This window comes from Amblyraja radiata, chromosome 5, assembly GCF_010909765.2.
Source record: "Amblyraja radiata isolate CabotCenter1 chromosome 5, sAmbRad1.1.pri, whole genome shotgun sequence".
Lineage (NCBI taxonomy): Eukaryota > Metazoa > Chordata > Chondrichthyes > Rajiformes > Rajidae > Amblyraja > Amblyraja radiata.
In genome coordinates this window covers 37,322,778-37,344,267 of record NC_045960.1, presented here as the reverse complement: position 1 = coordinate 37,344,267, position 21,490 = coordinate 37,322,778, and the positions used below count along the sequence as shown (strand labels likewise).

Below are 21,490 nucleotides of genomic sequence, written 5' to 3'. Positions count from 1 at the left end.
TTAGGCGACTACAGGCCTCGGTGGAGCCTGTATGGTCGTGAGTAGTCTCCTCAGTCGCCCAAAGAATCGTAGTGTTTTTCTGGTCGCCGCTGGATTTTGAAATGTTCTAAAGTTTTCGGCGGCGGTCGGCTTGACGCCAATGAGCGTAGTTTGACTTCTCCTGATGTAGGTGCTGTCGTAGGTTGTCGCCAGGATGACGTAGGTTGTCGCCAGGATGACGTAGGTTGTCACCGTTTCTGACCGGTGAATTCCGTTGGCGACTACCTACGTCAACTTACAGGTACCGCCGACTGAATTGTCTTACCTCATCGTAGCTTGTCGCGGGTGGACGTAGGTTGTCGGAGGTGTGATCGTAGGTGGACGTCCTAATGGGTCGCCGGTTGTCGGTAACTTGCCGTAGCTTGACGTTGACTAGGTGATAGGTTGTTGTAGACATTGTCGTAGACATTGTCGTAGGGTGGTCCAGACGCCGTTTTTTCGCCGACCTGCTCCAACTATGACAGTCTATCTTCGGGGTAAACCAGCATCTGCAGTTCCTGCCTACAAACTCAGATTCAGCATACCACTGTTCATACTTAATCACAGACACAGTGCTCAGAAACTGGAAACACACTGGACCAATTTTTCTTAAATCTTCATTTATCACAATTGTGAGTATATAACTTTCTCTGAGACTACTGCAAGTTATAATTAAGCTGCAATAAATATTCCACTTCGCTCAAAATAATCCTGGTTCGATGCTTGTGAAAATGTGTCAACAGCCCAGTATTTCGCTCCCTCTGCAGTATGTGACTGACAAATGTCGACACTGTACCTGCAGTTAAAGCTAGCACAACAAACTTCAGAAATCACAAAGCCAATACAGAACTAGATCTTGAAGTGAAACGAACCTTAACAGTCCTACCTACCTGCGTTTGGCCCATATCCCTCTAAACCTATCCTATCCATTTACGTCTCTAAATGTTTCTTAAACGTTGTGATTGTTCCTCCCTCAACTACCTCCTCTACCAGCTCCTTCCATACACCCCTTTGTGTGAAAAAGTAACTTCGGATTCCCATTGAATCCTCCCCCCCCCACCTTAAACCTATGTCCTCTGGTTCTCAATTACCCTACTCTAGGCAACAGACTCCAAGTCCACCTTATCTATTCCTCTCGTGAACTTATGCACCTCTATATGATCACCTCTCATCCTCCTGTGCTCCAAGGAATAAAGTCCTTGCCTGCTCAACCTCTCCCTGAAGCTTGGTCGAGTCCTGTAACATGTTCGTAAATCTTCTCTACACCCTTTCCAGCTTGACAACATCTGTTGTCCAGTTGACTACCAATTAGCTCGTAATGGTATGGTTTATTATTTTCAAGTGTACAGGGATACAGTGAAAACTTTGCTATCCTCGCAAATCATACTGGTAAGTTCATTAAGGGGGCTGTGCAAGAGAGAGAAAAAGAAACAGAATGCAGAATATAGTGTTGCAGATACACAGCAAATCTTGTCAGACTAATAAAAAAGTAAAATATTGGAGATGTTGGAAATATGCCTGGACTACAGATCTCTTGGAATTTTAATAGTTTGTGTTTAAAGGTGACTTGCAATAAAAATAACCTACAAACACACAATTTTCTTCAACTTAATGGGATTGTTGTCCTTTGTATTTACAAAATGCAATAATGCATTTATTTTAAATTCTCATTGCTATTCTTAAATTGAACTTTTTGGCAGCTATGGTAACCATCTCAAAGCACGATGGAGACTATTTTTATTAATATGATGCACCACAGAAATAGTAGTCATTTTACTGGAATAATTAAATGAGATCAATACCAGGAAAAGGTCATCCACATGACTACATAAACCACTCATTTTGTGTTATTTAACAAAACAAAAATTGTTTTAGGCATTTGTATTTTGGATGAAAGAATGAGGCTGATTCATGAAATTTCTCCTCCAAAAATAGGGATAAAGGGCATGAAACTGTCTTAAGTTTATTGCAATACCATACCAAAATCGTTATTTTACACAGGATTTCATACTAATGATACTGGTCTAACAAACTAATCATACAAGTCTTACAGATATCATCATCACGAAAGAACACAGAACTTGTTCTTGTACAGCATGGGAACAGACCCCTCGGCCCACAATGTTTGTGCCAAACACTATGAGTCAGAGTCATAGAGTGATACAGCGTGGAAACAGACCCTTCAGCCCAACTTGCCCACAACAGCCAACATGTCCCAGCTACATGAGTCCCATCAGCCTGCATTTGGTCCATATCCCTCCAAACCTGTCCTATCCATGCACCTGTCTAACTGTTTCTTAAACATTGGGATTGTCCCAGCCTCAATTGCAACATGATCTCCCAATTTTTTACTCAATACTCTGACTGATGAAGGCCAATGTGCCAAAAGCCTTTTTGACCACCTTATCTACCTGTGACTCGACCTTCAAGGAACCATGCACCTGCACTCCTAGATCCCTCTACTCCACAGAGGCCTACCATTCACTGTGTAGGTCCTGCTAGACTTTCCAAAATGCAACACCTCATATTTCTCTGTATTAAACTCCATCAACGTATGCCTAGCTGAACTGATCCCATCTGCCCGCACATGATCCATATCCCTCTCTTCCCTGCACTTCCATGTGCCTATTTAAAAGCCTCTTAAAAGCCATCACCCCTGGCAATGCGTTCCAGGCCTCCACCTGTGTAAAGAACCTGCCCCGCATAAAAGATCATAATGATAGGAGCAGAATTAGGCCATTCGGCCCATCAAGTCTACTCCGCCATTCTATCATGGCTGATATATCTTTCCCTCCTAACTCCATTTTCCTGCCTTCTCCGCATAACTTCTGACACCTGTACTAATCAAGAATCTGTCTATCTCTACCTTAAAAATATCCACTGACGATCTCCACAGCCATATCTCCATTAAACTTTCCCCCTCTTACCTTCAAGCTAATCTCTCTGGAGTTGGACATTTTCATCTTGGGAAATTTTTTCTGACCGTATACACTATTTATGCCTCTCATAATTTTATATACTTCTATTAAGTCTTCCATCAACCTCTGACTTTCCAGAGAAAGCAATACAAGTCTATCCAACCCCTTCCTGTAGCCGAATCGCTCAAATTAAGGCAGCAATCTGGTAAACCTCCTCTGCACCCTCTCCAAAGCTTCCATATCCTTCCTGTAATGGGGTGACCAGAACTGCACTCAATACTCCAAATGCAGCCTAAACAAAGTCCTATAGAGCTGCATCATGACTGCCTGACTCTTATATTCAATGCCCCTAGCAATGAAGGGAAACATACAATATGCCTTCTTTACCACCCTATCTACTTGTGTAGCTCACCTTTAATGAGCTATGAACTTGGACTCCAAGGTCCCTCTGCACATCAATTGTGTTAAGTGTCTTGCCATTAACTGTATCTGCACTCCTTACATTCAACCTCCCAAAGTGCAACACCTCGCACTTTCTCAGTTTAAACTCTATCTGCCATTTATCTGCCCATTTCTGCAGCTGATCTTTATCCCACTGTTACATTTGACAACCTTCTTCACTGTTTGCAATTCCTCCAATTTTGGTGTTGTCAGCAAACTTACTCACTAACCAATCTACATTTACACCTAGATCATTGATATATATCAAAAACAACAGAAGCCCCAGCACAAATCTCTATGGAACTCCACTGGCCACAGACCACCAGCCCAAATATCTACCTTCCACCTCGACCAGTCCATGGTCTTCTATGAATAAGCCAGTTCCGAATCCATACGACCAGGTCATCATGAATCCCATACATCTTAATGTTATGATCAGCTTAGCATGAAGGACCTTATCAAAAGCCTTACTAAACTCCCTGTAATCAACATCCCCATCTTCATGCACCTTTGTTCCCTCCTCACAAAAACTGAATCAAGTTAGTGAGACACAAATACATACTAAGCTATGCTGGCTATACTTAATTAGTCCATTGTCATCTAAATGGGAGTAATTCCTTTCTTAAAGAATTCTCTCCAATAGTTTCCGTACCACTGACGTGAGGCTCACCACTGATAGTTCACTGGATTCTCGCTACTTTCTTTCTTAAACAAAGGAACAATATTAGCCACTCTCCAATCCTCCTCGACCTTGCCTCTGGCAAAAGAAACCAAGAACCATGCAAGGCCACTGCAATCTCCTCTCTTGCCTCACTCAATAACTGGGATAGATCCCGTCAGGCCATGGGGACTTATCCACCTTAATGTTCTTCAAGAGCCCTAGCACCACCTCCTGCTCAATCTCAAACTGCCTTTGCATATCCATATTCTCCACAATTAGCTCACTGTCCTCCAAGTCCTTCTCATTGGCAAATACAGATGCAATGTACTCATTTAGTACCTCACCTACATCCTCTAATTCCAAGTATAGATTCCCTCCTTTATCTTTGAGCTACTTTCTATCTACTTTCTCCCTGGTCACTCTCTTATTTTTACCATATGGATACAAAGCCTTGGGAATTTCCTTAATCCAACTTGCCAATGATATTTCCTGGTCCCTTATAGCCTTTCTAATTTCCTGTCTGTATTCTTAAAGAGATTAAAAGATTTCTCCATTGATTTTTCCTTCTTAGGGAATTACATCTAAGGTCATAACGTCATAGTGATAGGAGTAGAATTAGGCCATTCGGCTCATCAAGTCTACTCCGCCATTCAATCATGGCTGATCTATCTCTCCCTCCTAACCCTATTCTCCTGCCTTTCCCCCATAATCTCCCGACACCTGTACTAATCAAAAATCTATCTATCTCTGCCTTAAAAATATTCGCTGACGGCCTCCACAGCCTTCTGTGGCAAATAATTCCACATTCACCACCCTCTGACTACAGAAATTTCTCATCTCCTTCCTAAAAGAACGTCCTTTAGTTCTGCTATGACCTCTAGTCCTACTCTCCCACTAGTGGAAACATCCTCTCCACATCCACTCCATCCAAGCCTTTCACTATTCTGTATGTTTCAATGAGGCCCCCCTCATTCTTCTAAACTCCAGCAAGTACAGGCCCAGTGCCTACAAACGCTCATCATATGTTAACCCACTCATTCCTGGGATCATTCTTGTAAACCTTCCCTGGACTCTCTCCAGCACCAGCCCTTCCTCAAGACCCGAGATAGACTAGAAGGCGATAATAGGTAAAACCAGATGAAGGGTGAGGTGGGAAGGTCATCGGCAGAGGGAGAATGTGTGGTAGTGTAGGGGGGGGGGGGGAGGTGATGAATTGTTGAGACAGATAGTCTGATTGATGATAGGCAGAAAGACTCATCGTCGATATAGAACCAGATAAGGGAGGAATATTTCAGGATAAGCAATCTAAACAGTATTGTCCACATCTAAAGAGCACACAGGATCATAGTAGTTAAACCTATGCAAGTTCCTTTCTTCACTTTTTAATTATGATTTGGAGTACACTTTATCAATTGAATTCCATTCAGAATTGCTTCATATAGCATTGAACTCGAGAGCTCACCTACTAGGTTTTGTTTTGAAAGGAAAGTAAAATTAAAATCATAAAGTCGTAGAGTTGAACAGCAGCAAATCGTCCCTTTGACCCAACTTATCCATCCTGGTCAAGTTTATATTATAAAAATGATCGCTGGCCACATAGACAAATGCTCAGGAATAGTTTCTGTTGTAGTACCCAGTGAATTCATAAAATGAACAAACTGATCAGTACTAATCATCTCCCCTACAATGAACTCGCAGGAATATATTATACTTTGGAGAATCAAAAAATAAATTTGTTGATGCAAAATCCAGGTTACTCACTAAATATAAAGTTAAATTAATTTGTATTTGTTTGGTCCTGATAAAAACAGCAAGCCTGCACTTGTCTTGTGTATAATTGCCTAGCCAATGGATTTAAAACGAAGGAAGCCACTCTTACTTTAACGTGAGTTCAGCAGTGAAAGACACCAAAAGTACCCTTTTATTTCAGATGGGGGAAATCAATACCTTGGGTATTCAGGGAGTGAATTTGCATGGAGGTTGACATCAGTTTCCTTAACTCACCTGATTAGATTATGGGAGAGGAGTATATCACCCCTCAGTAAGAGTACCAACCACTTGTAGATCAGGAACAAATCACAAAAGCGGCACTGACAAAAGTCACTCTTTATTGGTTGATTCTGTGATCAAGGTTCGAAATTAGAACATGCTCCAAACAACCAAAGTTCTTGGTTAAAAATGTTTGAATATTATATCAATGTTTAATCCCCAAGGAATGTAAATTGGTCGGTGGGGGTGCTGCGAGACGGCTGCCAGCAGCGTGCTCATTATTTCTACTTTTATTTTTTTGGTGTGTCTCGTGTTGGTTTGGGTGTCTCAGGGAAAGGGGGGGGAACCATTTTTGGTCGCCTCCTCCACGGAGATGCGACTTTTCCCATGACGCCTCCCTCACGGCCTAATACCATGGATTGGAGCGGCCTTTCCCGGAGTCGGGCCCGGAGCATCAGCAGCAGGCGCAGTGTGAACTATTCCATCGCGGAGCGGGCGAACCCTTGCCGAGGGTCACCAGAGAGGGGTGCTCCGATCGCTGGCCTGGTGACTTTGACATCGTGGGGTTGTGGTCTGCAGAGCTTCTAGCCGCAGGCATGGTGTGGACTTACTATCCGGTGTCTGGGATCCCTTGCCGGGGATCACCAGAGAAGGGCTCTGATGTTATAGGCGGCTTGCGGCCTATAACATCCTGACTTCTCTGGTAGGAAAGTGCCAAGTCGGGACCTCCAAACCGCGGAGTGTGTTCGATCGTCCCGACGTCGGAGTTTTGATCATCCCGATGAGAGGGCCAGTACATCGTGCTGTCTGTAGCGGCGACTACGGAAGGTTCATGGCCCCGACCACGAGTGAACAAGGAGGGCTGGCTGAACTTCGTTGCCTTCCACCACAGAGAAGAATGCGGTGGTGGATGTTTGTGTTAAATTCTATTGTGTATTGTGTGTTCTTTTTAAGTGTATCGCTGCTTGCAAATTCATTTCACTGCACCATCGGGTGCACGTGACAAATAAAATTGACTTTGACTTTAATTACAAAAAAATCTTAAGCAGTCATTTAATTCTGCAGCAGTTTCCAATTTATGCTGGGATATTTACCTAACAATATGAGTACTTTCCTTCTCTTTATAATTCAAACAATGCAAAGTTTATACCTAAATAATAATTTGTGTGATTATTATAAATTTGATTTTAATAAATCGATAAACCAATTTTAAACACTTTGCTACACTAGTTCAAAATACTTACTAAGATGGTGTCTCTACAATTTTCTTTAAAAAAAAATAACAAACTTGGTTAGAAGGTCAATTCCGTGACCTAAAACTATGTCCAGTGTTGAAGTATAAATCTCACCTGTGTCTACTGCATCATCCACTAAGCTGCCATTAACCAGATTGAAAGACAGATGGTAAAAACAAAACATTTCAACACCAAAATAAAATCTCATATCTCATGGGGTTAGACAAAAGAATTGATAATGGCCTGGGAATCAAATTAATAAAGGGGCTGTCCCACTGCGGCAACCTAATCTGCGAGTTTAGAAGAGTTTGCCTTCGACTCAAACTCGCAGCATGGTCGACACATGGTTCTAGGAGGTCCTATGAGGTCACTGGAACTCTCCTTCATGCTCGAGGGAAGTTCCCGCATACTCGCGGCCTCAGCTAGGTCGCGGAAAAATTTTCAGCATGTTGCAAAATTTTCCGCGAGTAAAAATTGGTCGTCATGGTTCTTTTGAACTCGTAGTGCAGTGAAGTGGGGTCGCTATTTAGTTACAGGCAGTCGAGGGCAGCCGTAGTCAATCTCCTTCTCTGACCGGGCATTTTAATTGGCTCATTGGAGTTTTCAGGACCAAGGAAAACCGACCGGTAGGTTAAATGCCCGCTAAACATTATTATACTTCTTAAAAGTGTCTCCACTCCTTCTCTCACCTTCTCTCCCGCTCTCTCCCCTTCTCTCTCTCCCCCTTCACCACCACCACCCCCCCCCCGTGCTCTATAAAGGACTTACCGTACACTGTGCAGCCGTCTTTTACCTTCCTCTTCATCGCGGGTGTGAATTTCAGACAGCGCTCCCCCGCTTTCCCTGGCCCCCGCCTTTGCAATGTGTTTGTGTGTGTGTGTGCATGGTCGGTCGATCCAGCTCGCGGTTTCATCGCTGACAGTCGATCCAGCTCGAGGTTTTCCAGGCGAGTGCCCTCGAGCTTGAAGGTCAAAGACACTCTTCTGAACTCGCCGATTTGGTCACTGCAGTGGGACAGGCCCTTAACTAATTCATGTAGTCAAGACCTAGAATTCCCCAAAATTCTGAATATAATGTGGATTATTTATGAAGTAAGTCTAAAATAACATAATAATTAATTAAATCCAAATCTAAATCTAAAAATATTCGTAATGCAAACCATTAGCATTATTCTTACCTCATAAGGCAATTTTTCAAAGTAACCATTCTTGGTAGATTCTGTCAAGGTTTTTCCACTGAACTGTTCATTGAAGAACTCTATGCTATGATCTTCCTTGTCATCATCTTCCAGATCTAACATGGATGGTTTATGTTGGGGAAGTAATCTATCCCTGACACCATGCAGCAGGACAGCATCCAATTCAGTATAGTATTCTAGCAGAGAACTGTTCAATTCCAGGCGAATAAGGTTTGTGGTGAAGTTAATTTGTTTAATGCTTGGCGTAAATTGGCGAGCTTGTAAGATATTCACTTTCCCAGGGTCCCCTGCCCATAGAGTTTCCCATCTGTAGGTACACAAAACATTAAGGAGAACTCAGCCAGTCTCATAATGAAAGTGTTTATTCATACAACATATTCAAATTCTTTTCACACTCCTACTTCAAAATGTATGATAACCGGAATCGCACAAACATCCTGCAACAAATTAATTAATAATTCCTAAAGAGCACAATCCCTGCTATAAATGTTGTTTATGTAGTGGACCGCTGGATAGGAGAATGGTGGTTTAACAATTTGAAGTAAATAAAAGTGCATTTGTTTTGTCAGCACTGCACCTTATCCTAAAAGTTCTCTTTTTAATATTCCCAAGAACATGTTGGTCAAATTTATTCCCAAAAGCACTTGGTTTAGCTTAGAAATAGTGCAGAAACAGGCCCTTCGGCCCATTGAGTCCGCACGATCAGCTATCACTTTGTACTCTACCACCATCCTACACACTAGGGACAATTTACAATCGTTACCGTGACCAATTAACATACAAAGCAGTACATCTTTGGAGTGTGGGAGGAAATCAGAGCACCCGGAGACAACCCACGTGGTCACATGGAAAACGTACAAAACTCCGTATCGACTGCACCTGTAGTCAAGATCGAACCAGAGTCTCTGGCACTGTAAGGCAGCAACTCTACCGCTGCACTACTGTGCCACTCTTTTTTCACCTTTACTATTATTTAACATATAAAGCTCCCTACTCATATGGTCCCATGACTTGTACAAGACAGAAACTTTACACAAAAAGTGAACTGAATCTTATCGGCATGTTTTACTTATCCATCCCAATGGTACTGTTTTGCCCTCTCAATGACTATCAAAGGCGACACTAACTTCTCGTCAACAGTGATTAGAAAACTTTATCATTTAGGTTCCCACAGGCACAGCGGTAGAATTGCTGCCTTACAGCAATAGAGACCTGGGTTTCCCTCGATCGTTTCCCTTTCCCCAGACCAGTCTGAAGAAGGGTCTTGACCCGAAAAGTTACCCATTCCTTCTCTCCAAAGATGCTGCCTGTCCCGCTGAGCTACTCCAGCTTTTTGTGTCTATCTTCGGTTTAAACCAGCATCTGCAGTTCCTTCCTACACAGTGCTTAATCCTCACAGGGTCTCCCAATCAAGTTTTGGATGCCCTCAACCTGCAAATTTGACCTAATAGATCTGAATAGGCCAAATGCAAGGAAATGGGCAAATCAAGAATCCAGTGCCAGCAAGCGAGGACAAATCCTGGGTTCTGTAATTCTCAAAGTAGAAACCATCATAACAGAAAAATACCTTCCTTTGTGCAGTATCTGTATGCAGATGGACCACCCAAATTTCACTTGGAACTCTATCTATGTTAAATCATATGATACATCAAGTGCTTTTTTCCAAATTTCACACCTTAAAGTCGTAGCTTACTGAAAACAAATTTGGGACTTGCTCTAATATTTCAGACACAAATTTCACAACCATAAAATGTAAGCAAATCAAAATGGTCCTACTTAAAGCATGTGAATTTACGCATATAGATTCAAAATTCACGTTGTTTTCAGCACGACCAAAAGTCAGAGTGATGACTAATTGGAATGGTAGAATTCAGAATCCATACTCACTTATACCTATGCAATTAATAAAGAATAATAACGATGCTTACAATGCACCACTTACACTTGGAGATCTCCTTTTACTAAGAGCAACGGTACTAAGATCATCAACGTGGGCAATTAACAGTATATGATTGATGTTAGATGGATGCACAGAAAAGTCAAGCAGCATCCTTGGGGAGAGAGAAACAGAATCAATGTACTAGGTCAAGGACCATTCATCAGTTTCTATCCCCATGGATGCTGCCTGACCTGCTGAGCACTTCCAATGTTGTCTGTTTTCGTTTTGGATGCCCAGCATCTGCTCTGATTCCCTGTTTGTCAGCCCCAATTACTAAAATTAGTTCTTAATTTATGCAATCTCTGCAAAACATTTCTCTTTTTCTACATCATGCTGCCTTTTGGTCCCTGACAGATAAGTTTTCAGCAGTGTTAATAGAAATAATGAATTTTAAATCATGACACTAATGGGTATTATAATTACAGATAATCGGTTGTAGCTTTTTAAAATATTTTAAAGCAATTAATAGTTTCCTGTATTCTTCCAAAAAAGTGATGTACTTAGAAATGGTGATGATAGTCAACTGAGGTAATCCTAGAATATCTCATCTTCACCCACAAGTTAATTTAATTGCATGTACATAGCACATAGAACAGTACAGCTCAGAACAAGCTTTTTCGCCCACAATGTTTGATCTCATCAGCCTGTACATGATACCTATTCCTCTATTCCCAGCACTCCCATATGCCACTATTGCATCCGCCTCCTCCCCCACCCCAACAATGTGATCCAGGCTCCTATCACTCGGTACAAAACTTGCCCCGCACATCTCGATTAAACCTTCCCCATCTCTCATAGCTAAGGCATCTAGTGTTGGACATTTCCACCCTGAGAAAAATATATCATAATCTGCAGAGATCACAACACAGATCCCTGCAGAACTCCACTGGTCACAGACCTCCAGCCAGAACATCTACCTTCCACCACAACCCTCTTCTTTGAATAAACCAGCTCTGAATCCATTCAGCCAAGTCACCCACTCCCAACACACGAGGGGACAATTTACAGAGGCCAATTAATCTACAAGCCCACGTTTATGGGATACGAGAAGAAACCAGAGCACCCAGAGGAAACCCATGCGGTCACAAGGAGAATGTGTAAACTCCACACAAACAGCACTCAAGCACAGGATTGAATCTGGGTCTCTGGCACTGCAAGGCAGCAGCTCCACCAGCTGCACCACTGTGTCGCCTAGTGATGTTCCGCAGTAATGATCTTAACAAAGGTAGGAGTAAAAATCACAGTCAAAGCCCCATTCTATCAATTTCCCCCAAGTGTCAGGCCCACTGGCAATGCCAGTATCTGTTATCCATCAGGGGAGGAATCTCCTCCTAAATAACAGTAGGTATTATTAATCAGGAGAGAAACCCCTGTTTAATCCTTTCTCTTTAAAACCCCAGGTAACAGGATTGATTGAATCCTCCCAGTTCTTTCAAACAGGAAATCAGGAATTATATGAAACCTGAGTTTGCTTTCATTGACCAAAGGAAGCAAATTTCATAAAAATCAGTCTGAAATAGGGTCTCGACCCGAAACGTCACCCATTCCTTCTCTCCAGAGATGCTGCCTGTCTCGCTGAGTTACTCCAGCATTTTGTGTCTATCTTCTAAGCAAAATTCATACCTTGTTTGGATGATTTGCTTCACCATGCCACAGGTGGGCAAGATGTGACAAGCTACAAATGAAACTTCCCTTATTAACGTTACAAACACTTAACTAGGAAATAAATTACTAGTACGTGTTATTCTAAAATACAGATTAAATTATAACTGCACTCCTGCCCTTTAACACTGGTGGCTAACATTAATTCAGCTGGCAACTGGAAAATTCTATTTGTACATTCAACTGTGATATATGCATTTATTCAATAAACAATAGACAATAGGTGCAGGAGTAGGCCATTCGGCCTTTCAAGCCAGCACCGCCATTCAATGTGATCATGGCTGATCAAGATGAGTTAAAGATTTCCAATCAACTAGTTTTGAATTTTCATTGCAAATACAGCAATTTCGTCGATTTTTTAAAATGTTATGATCAAATCTTTTTCAAACATAACATCTGATGACAGTATAAAACTAAAATAATTTAAAGATTTCAAAAATATATATTCATAAACAAAATCTATATATGCATAGATTATTTGGCAAAATGTTTCCAGCAGTTTCCTTCTATTTATTGACATGATTTGGACTGCTGGCATCACCAATGTTCACTGTCTTTCCCCTCAGTTCAGGGACAATTAAGATTCAACAACATTGATGGTTGTAGACTCACACGAACATCAGCTCTGGCCTGGAAAGATTTCATTCCCTAAAAGATGTTAGTGAACCTGATGAGCTTTTGAAGGAAGGAACTGCAGATGCTGGTTTACACCAAAGATAAGACACAAAATGCTGGAGTAACTCAGTGGAACAGATGCTGCCTGTCTCGCTGAGTTACTCCCGCATTTTGTGTCTATCTTCCAACTTTTGGATCAGGTTGACACATGGTCACCAGTTCTTCTAATGATCTCTTTTGTACTGTGGCAAGCAAAGCTTACCTTTCTTTTAAACAACAAACAAAGTATAACAAAGTACATACAGAACCACAGGTTTTCCATCGAAAAGATGCATATGATGATCAGGGTTGGTCGCCCCATTGCAGGAAGGGTGGAGGCGTTAGAAAGGTTGCTGAGGAGGTTTACCAAAATCAATAACCCCACTCTCACCATCGACGGCACCACTGTCTCCCCATCTCCCCAGGCCCGCAACCTTGGCGTGATCTTTGATTCCACCCTCTCCCTTGAGCCTCACATCCGCCATGTCATTAAAACCTCCTTCTTTCATCTCCGTAACATCGCCAAACTCAGACCCTCTCTCACACCGCCCGCTGCTGAAAGACTCATCCATGCCTTCATCTCCTCCCGACTGGACTATTGCAACTCACTTCTCCTTGGCATCAGCTCCACCTACATCAACCGACTCCAACTGGTCCAGAACGCAGCCGCCCGACTCATCACCCATACCAAATCCTGGCATCACATCACTCCAGTCCTCAAACAACTTCACTGGCTTCCCATCTCCCACCGGATCACCTACAAAATCCTGATCCTCACCTACAAAGCCCTCCACCATCTGGCCCCCCCATATCTCATTGACCTCCTCTCCCCCTACCAACCCTCACGGTCCCTCAGATCCACATCAGCCGGTCTCCTCTCCATCCACAAGTCCAACCTCCGCAGTTTTGGGGACAGAGCCTTCTCCAGGGCAGCTCCCAGGCTCTGGAACTCCCTCCCCCAACTGATCCGCAATTCCGTGTCCCTCACCATCTTCCAGTCCCGCCTCAAGACCCATCTCTTCACCTCTGCCTATCCTTAGCCCCACGTCCCCGTCCCTTTTCATCTGTGCATTAATTGCCTCATACTGTGTTTTGTATTGAATTCTGTCTTTACTTTGCGTACTAGTCATGTCTCTACTATTTATTTCATTCCCCTTACATGTTTTTCCTCTACCTGCTCAATTTTTGTAAGGTGTCCTTGAGACTCTTGAGAGGCGCCCATAAATAAAATGTATTATTATTATTATTATTACCAAACAATCACCTTACAGTCTGAAGAATGGGTCTGACCCAAAACTTCACCTATTCCTTTTCTTCAGAGATGCTGCCTGACCTGCTGAGCTACTCCAGCATTTTGTGTCAATCTTTACCAAAATTAGGCCTGGATTTTGAGGTATTAGCTACAGGGTGGGGTTGGACAGACTTGGATTGTTTTCTCTGGAATGCTGGAAGTTGCGAGAAAACCCGATAAAAGTATATAACATTACGAGAGGTATAAATAGAGTAGAGGCTCAGAATCTTATATCCAGTATGGAAAATTCAAATACTAGAGGGATTAGTTTTAAAATAAGAGGAACAAAGATTAAAGGAAATGTTTTTTTTTTTTTTTTTGCACAGAGGGTGGTGAGTGCCTGGAACGAGCTGCCGGGGGTGATGGTGAAAGATGGATGTAATTTAAAAAACTTTTGGATAGGCATGTGATATCTGGGGAAAAGAGGGATACCAAACAGAGAGCAGCCCTGAACTGCTAGCTACCTCATTGGAGACTCTAAAACTATCTTTGATCAGATTTTACTGGCTTTATCTTGCACTAAATGTTATTCACGATATAACCATATAACAATTACAGCACGGAAACAGGCCATCTCGGCCCTTCTAGTCCGTGCCGAACACGTATTCTCCCCTAGTCCCATCTACCTGCACGCAGACCATAACCCTCCATTCCTTTCCCGTCCATATACCTATCCAATTTATTTTTAAATGATAAAATCGAACCTGCCTCCACCACTTCCACTGGAAGCTCATTCCGCACAGCTACCACTCGCTGAGTAATGAAGTTCCCCCTCATGTTACCCCTAAACTTTTGTCCCTTAATTCTCAAATCATGTCCTCTTGTTTTAATCTTCCCTACTCTCAATGGAAAAAGCTTATCCACGTCAACTCTGTCTGTCCCTCTCATCATTTTAAAGACCTCTATCGTCCCCCCTTAACCTTCTGCACTCCAAAGAATAAAGACCTATCTTGTTCAACCCTTCTCTGTAACTTAGGTGCTGAAACCCAGGCAACATTCAGTAAATCTCCTCTGTACTCTCTCTATTTATTGACATCTATATTACTAAAAGTCTGATCTTGATCGCTTTTGGCCCACTATGCTGTGATTTCTGAGAGAACGCCGCGACCTACGGCCATCACCTTTGGCCACCTCACTCAGAGGCCCCCTCTGCCTTCCGGGACCAGAGGATTTTTCCCATCGATGAAAAAATCAGAGAGATATTAATGTTTTTTTTTTTTAATTCGCCATTCTCTCTGCTGCCCCTGCTGGCAGCAGGGGGGAGGGACTATAAAGCCCATAAGTGTAGTCCCTCGCTCAGTCTCTGCCAGACCCTGGAAGCAAGAGGGTCACGGCTCTCTGAGCTGCGAATAACACTGAATGCACGTCTACTCCACGGTGAGTCCCCTCGATGCGGCTGTAAAGTGGCTGCAGCCCAATTGTTTGCCTCGCCTTTTTTTTTTAAGTTTGTGCTCACAAAATGAATTTTGGTTGTCAGGTGGCTGCAGCCCAATTGTTTGCCTCGCCTTTTTAATAAGTTTGTGTTCACAAAATGAATTTTGGTTGCCAGGTGGCTGCAGCCCAATTGTTTGGCTCGCCTTGTTAACAAGTTTGTGTTCACAAAATGAATTTTGGTTGTCAGGTGGCTGCAGCCCAATTGTTTGCCTCGCCTATTAAACAAGTTTGTGTTCACAAAATGAATTTTGGTTGTCAGCTGGCTGCAGCCCAATTGTTTGCCTCGACTTTTTAACAAGTTTGTGTTCACAAAATGAATTTTGGTTGTCAACTGGCTGCAGCCCAATTGTTTGCCTCGCCTTTTTAACAAGTTTGTGTTCACAAAATGAATTTTGGTTGTCAGGTGGCTGCAGCCCAATTGTTTGCCTTGGCTTGGCTTTTAAAATCATTGCAACAGTTGAATGCCAGCCCTAGAATTCATTCGGCCCACAATGTCTATACTAGCCCTCTGGAAACCAGTACCTTCGGCCCGCAACACCCATACTAGCGCAACAGACAGCCCCCCTACTGGAGAGCAATAATGGAATTGGTGGAAAGGTGGAATATTGCGTTGGTGACCAGCCCTCCCGTGTGATGCTGGGACCCAACGGGTCACACTTAGTCTTGTCTTTCCTATAATTTGGCGACCAAAATTGTACACCATATTCCAGAATTGGCCTCACCAATGCCTTGTACAATTTTAACATTACATGCCAACTTCTATACTCAATGCTCTGATTTTATAAAGGCCAGCACACCAAAAGCTTTCTTTACCACCCTATCTACATGAGATTCCACCTTCAGGGAACTATGCACAGTTATTCCTCGATCCCTCTGTTCTACTGCATTCCTCAACTCGCTACCATTTACCATGTACGTCCTATTTTGATTTGTCCTACCAAGATGTAGCACCTCACACTTATCAGCATTAAACTCCATCTGCCATCTTTCAGCCCACTCTTCCAAATGGCCTAAATCTCTCTGTAGACTTTGACAATCTACTTCATTATCCACAACACCACTTATCTTAGTATCATCTGCATACTTACTAATCCAATTTACCACACCATCATCCAGATTATTGATGTATATGACAAACAACAGTGGACCCAACACAGATCCCTGAGGCACCCCACTAGTCACCGGCCTCCAACCTGACAAACAGTTATCCACCCTTACTCTCTGGTATCTCCCATTCAGCCACTGTTGAATCCATCTTGCTACTCCACTATTAATACCCAACAATTGAACCTTCTTAACCAACCTTCCATGTGGAACCTTGTCAAAGGCCTTACTGAAGTCCATATAGACAACATCCACCGCTTTACCCTCATCAATTTCCCTAGTAACCTCTTCAAAAAATTCAAGAAGATCAGTCAAACATGACCTTCCAGGCACAAATCCATGTTGACTGTTCCTAATCAGACCGTTTATCCAGATGATTATATATATTATCTCTAAGTATCCTTTCCATTAATTTGCCCACCACTGACGTCAAACTAACAGGTCTATAATTGCTAGGTTTACTCTTAGAACCCTTTTTAAACAATGGAACAACATGCGCAGTATGCCAATCCTCCGGCACCATTCCCGTTTCTAATGACATTTGAAATATTTCTGTCATAGCCCCTGCTATTTCTACACTAACTTCCCTCAATGTCCTAGGGAATATCCTGTCAGACCCTGGAGACTTATCCACTTTTATATTTTTCAAAAGTGTCAGTACTACCTCTTCTTTGATCCTCATAGTTTCCATAGCTACCCTACTTGTTTCCCTTACCTCACATAATTCTATATCCTTCTCCTTGGTGAATACCGAAGAAATAAATTGTTCAATATCTCCCCCATCTCTTTTGGCTCTGCAGATAGCTGTCCACTCTGACTCTCTAATGGACCAATTTTATCCCTCGTTATCCTTTTGCTATTAATATAGCTTTGGATTTACTTTCACCTTACTTGCCAAAGCAACCTCATATCTTCTTTTAGCTTTTCTAATTTCTTTCTTAAGATTCTTTTTACATTCTTTATACTCCTCAAGCACCTCATTTACTCCATGCTGCCTATATTTATTGTAGATCTCTCTCTTTTTCCGAACCGAGTCCAATTTCCCTTGAAAACCATGGCTCTTTCCAATTATTACTCGTTCCTTTCCACCGAACAGGGACATAAAGATTCTGTACTCTTAAAATTTCACCTTTAAATGTCCTCCATTTCTCTACTACATCCTTCCCATAAAACAAAATGTCCCAATTCACTCCTTTTAAATCCTTTCGCATCTCCTCAAAGTTAGCCTTTCTCCAATCAAAAATCTCAACCCTTGGTCCAGTTCTGACCTTCTCCATAATTATATTGAAACTAATGGTATTGTGATCACTGGACTCGAAGTGCTCCCCAACACATACCTCCGTCACCTGACCTGTCTCATTTCCTAACAGGAGCTCCCGCACTGCCCCTTCTCTAGTAGGTACCTCTATGTATTGAGGCAAAAAACTATCCTGCACACATTTTACAAACTCCAAACCATCCAGCCCTTTTACAGAATGTGTTTCCGAGTCTATGTGTGGAAAATTGAAATCTCCCACAATCACTACCTTGTGCTTACTACTAATATCTGCTATCTCCTTACATATTTGCTCTTCCAATTCTCGCTCCCCATTAGGCGGTCTATAATGCACTCCTATAAGTGTTGCTACACGATATTCCCTTATTCCCTTTATCATGTGGATGGCTCGTTTGTAATCATGTATTGTCTTTCCATTGATTGGTTAGCGCACAACAACTGTACCTCGGTACATGCAACAATAAACTAATGACTCTGTGCAGGTGAATAAGTAATAGTTTTGGCATCATGTTCAGCACCAATATTGTGGGCTGAAGGGCCTGTTCTTATGCTGTACTCTTCTACATACTATGATGGCGAACTGGTATAATTTTGTATAGGAAGGAACTGCAGATGCTGGTTTAACCCGTAGACACAAAATGCTGGAGTAACTCAGCAGGACAGACAGCATCTCTGGGGAGAAGGGTAGTCTGAAGAAGGGTCTCGCCCCCGAAACATCATCCATTTCTTCTCTCCAAAGATGCTGCCTGTCCCGCTGAGTTACTCCAGCATTTTGTGTCTATCTTTGGTATAATTTTCTAGCAGCATTCAGAACTGTTGATTCAAGATCATATGCTATCAATCTCAGCAAGTACCTCCCAAGATTAACCCAGCAGTTGTTTTGGATTTGGTCAAAGCACGATAAAACCTGCAGTAAAAGCTCCTAAAAGATCCAGATCAGAAAAATTAAGAGTTTTTATGTTTACAAAACATCATATTCAGTCACTCTTCATCTGCACTCAGTAGGAATGTTTAAAATCAAAGCTGCAGAAAACAAAATGTCTTTCATAAGCATTATGCTAAAATGAAAGGCAAGGTAGAAACATTTCTCCACCATAAACATATTTACTTGTTATCATAATAAAGTTAAATGGAATGCAAGTTCTACTTACTTTAACATGTGAATTCTAAGTATTCTATTCAGTACAATACTCAGTCTTATATAGCAGCAACAAGAACTTTATCATAACGTTATCAGAACTTGTATTTGATAATAGTAAAAAAGCTACAATATTAATATCTCAGACAAACAAAACAAACTCAACATTGTTTCTTCTGACAGTTAGGCAGCAGCTTCAATGGAAAGCTAATTATCCTCCCTTAACTGCATAGTTGTAAATTTATATATTTTCGCTTTGATTATGCTCTCAGTCAATTTAATCTAATTAAACAATCCAATCATGGGCACAATTAGTTCTATTACATTCACTGAAAATGAATGGGTTGGGCAAACAGAAATGGGTATTTTAAACATGTGGGTATAGAATGCCTGTTTGTATAGAATCAATGGAAGAGAGGATTTTGAACGTAATGGAAAGATTATAATTTCAATAGTCAATAGTCAGATTTATTCGTCACATACACAATGAAGTGCAGTGAAATTTAAAAACTAATGTCCAATTTCTTATAAAATATGATAATTTACGACTCTTGGTGTGAACTAGCATTCAGTTTGTCACTTGAAACAATTAATGCTGGTCATTCGCAGGAAAGTTCAAAAGGAACGTATAGAGGGATTCTACTTTTGGCTTTCCACAACTGAATCTGTGACCAATGTATTGTGGAGTAATGTTACACATGGTTAAAGCACTCAAAAGTTTAAACAGTTGTCAAAATTCTTGAAGCTATCTTTACCTAACTTCCGATGGAGGGGTCTGTGAATAAGGATTTGCTGAGCAAGCCAGGATCCTGACAATGGCTCCAGGGTGATATGTCTCCAACACATCAATAGCCGTTGGATACACCGCCTCTTCAAATATTAGTTCGACATAGTCCTGGCTCTGAAAAGTACGAGGTATCCTCCTGAATGGCTGAGGGGAACCCGGACACTTTTCCCACCATCTTCCATAAGTCCGAAACACAGCCGACTGAGTGAAATCCCCGGAACTTGGGTAGACATTGGGCAGTCCAGACAAATTCCACATTGTGTAGGACAAGCTGTTCTCATTCCCATACTGAGAACTGAAGTCCACCACCTCTTTGACATGCTGCACCAGCTCAACACTGAGAGGTAGGATGCGATTGTTTGACTCAATAGCTCGCCGACTATTCATTATTTCTCCTCTTGTTCCAGATCGGGCTCTACGCCGCAGGCAAATGTAATAAAACATACTCAATACTGTTAACATGGGATACATTGAGGTTAACTTGGGTATCCCCAGCTCAGCAGATGTCTTCTTTTGGCTCAACACGTACGTGTCTTACTTCATTCAGATTTATGTAGCGTACTCCTGTGTGAGTTAAGCACACAAAAAAAAATGGCTATTATAATGACAAAAGTAAAATTTGTCCTTTATTTTCAAAACACATTAAAAAACAAGTTTCATTGTTTACTAAACTAGAACACTCAGAATGTTACAAGATATCTGAATTTTCAACTGTGCTGCTAACCAGTTTATTCTCATGTACATTTTCTAAATAGCACAATTGAAAAATACTTCAGAAGCACGACTTGTTACTGCTCTACAAACTGCTTGGTGGAAATCCAGTTGTAGAGTATCAGCTCTGTCTGCAATTAACAAATTGTCCTGACTTTCTAAAGTGAGATCATCGGAGCAGTTGCTGCTCACACTCATTTATATAATAAAAAACATACAATATTGCATGAGCCAATTGGATAATGTTTCCTTTTTTTGGGTTATTCTGCATTGAACCAAGGAATGGTTCTGTTTTACCAATGTAACTGGGAGTCTATCACAAAAGTTCATAGTCTGAAGAAGGGTCTCGACCCGAAACGTCACTCATTCCTTCTCTCTAGAGATGCTGCCTGTCCCGCTGAGCTACTCCAGCTTTTTGTGTCTATCTTCGGTTTAAACCAGCATTTGCAGTTCCTTCCGACACAAAAGTTCATATGTTCTAGGGGCAGAATTACACCACTCGGCCCATCAAGTCTATTCCACCATTCATTATAGCTGATCTATCGCTCCCTCTCAACACAATTCTCCTGCTTTCTCCCCATAATCCCTGCAACGCATACTAATCAAAAATCTGTCAATCTCCACCTTTAAAATATCCATAGCCTTCATCAGTCATCTGTGGCAATGAATTCCACAGATTCACCCCCCTCTTTCTAAAGGTACGTCCTTTTATTCTGGCCTCTGGTCCTTGATTCTCCTACTAGTGGAAACATCCTCTCCACATTCACTCTATCCAAAGCAAATAATTTAATATTAACTCTAATCCAAAATTAAGACAATCATGTGAAAGTCAGCAAATTATCAATAACAGTGAGTGAAAAGTAGTAAATAAATTAGGCGCACAAGATATCAAAGTAGGAGATATCTCAGGTAAACAATGAACAGAATGGGAAAAGTGAGAGATATGTCCAGAGTTTTCTGTTCTATGTGGGGACTTTCATCTGGAATGGGTGTCTATGTTGTGCAAAGTCAGCTTAGGTTGTGTTAATTCCACA

At 41.8% G+C, this 21,490-nt stretch overlaps 1 protein-coding gene across 5 annotated transcripts in view; it reads right to left on the bottom strand.

Annotated features, from left to right (window-relative positions):
- The window catches only part of fbxl4 (F-box and leucine rich repeat protein 4), an 89,793-nt gene that overhangs the window by 56,213 nt on the left and 12,090 nt on the right, over window positions 1-21,490 (bottom strand). For all 5 annotated transcript variants that reach the window (XM_033021041.1, XM_033021044.1, XM_033021040.1 and 2 more), the window contains 2 exons: window positions 19,714-20,309; window positions 8,440-8,767 (listed from right to left, as the gene is read on the bottom strand). In XM_033021041.1, coding sequence (XP_032876932.1) covers window positions 8,440-8,767; window positions 19,714-20,216 — 831 coding nt within the window. In that variant the 5' untranslated portion in view covers window positions 20,217-20,309. The remainder of the gene's footprint in view (window positions 1-8,439; window positions 8,768-19,713; window positions 20,310-21,490) is intronic.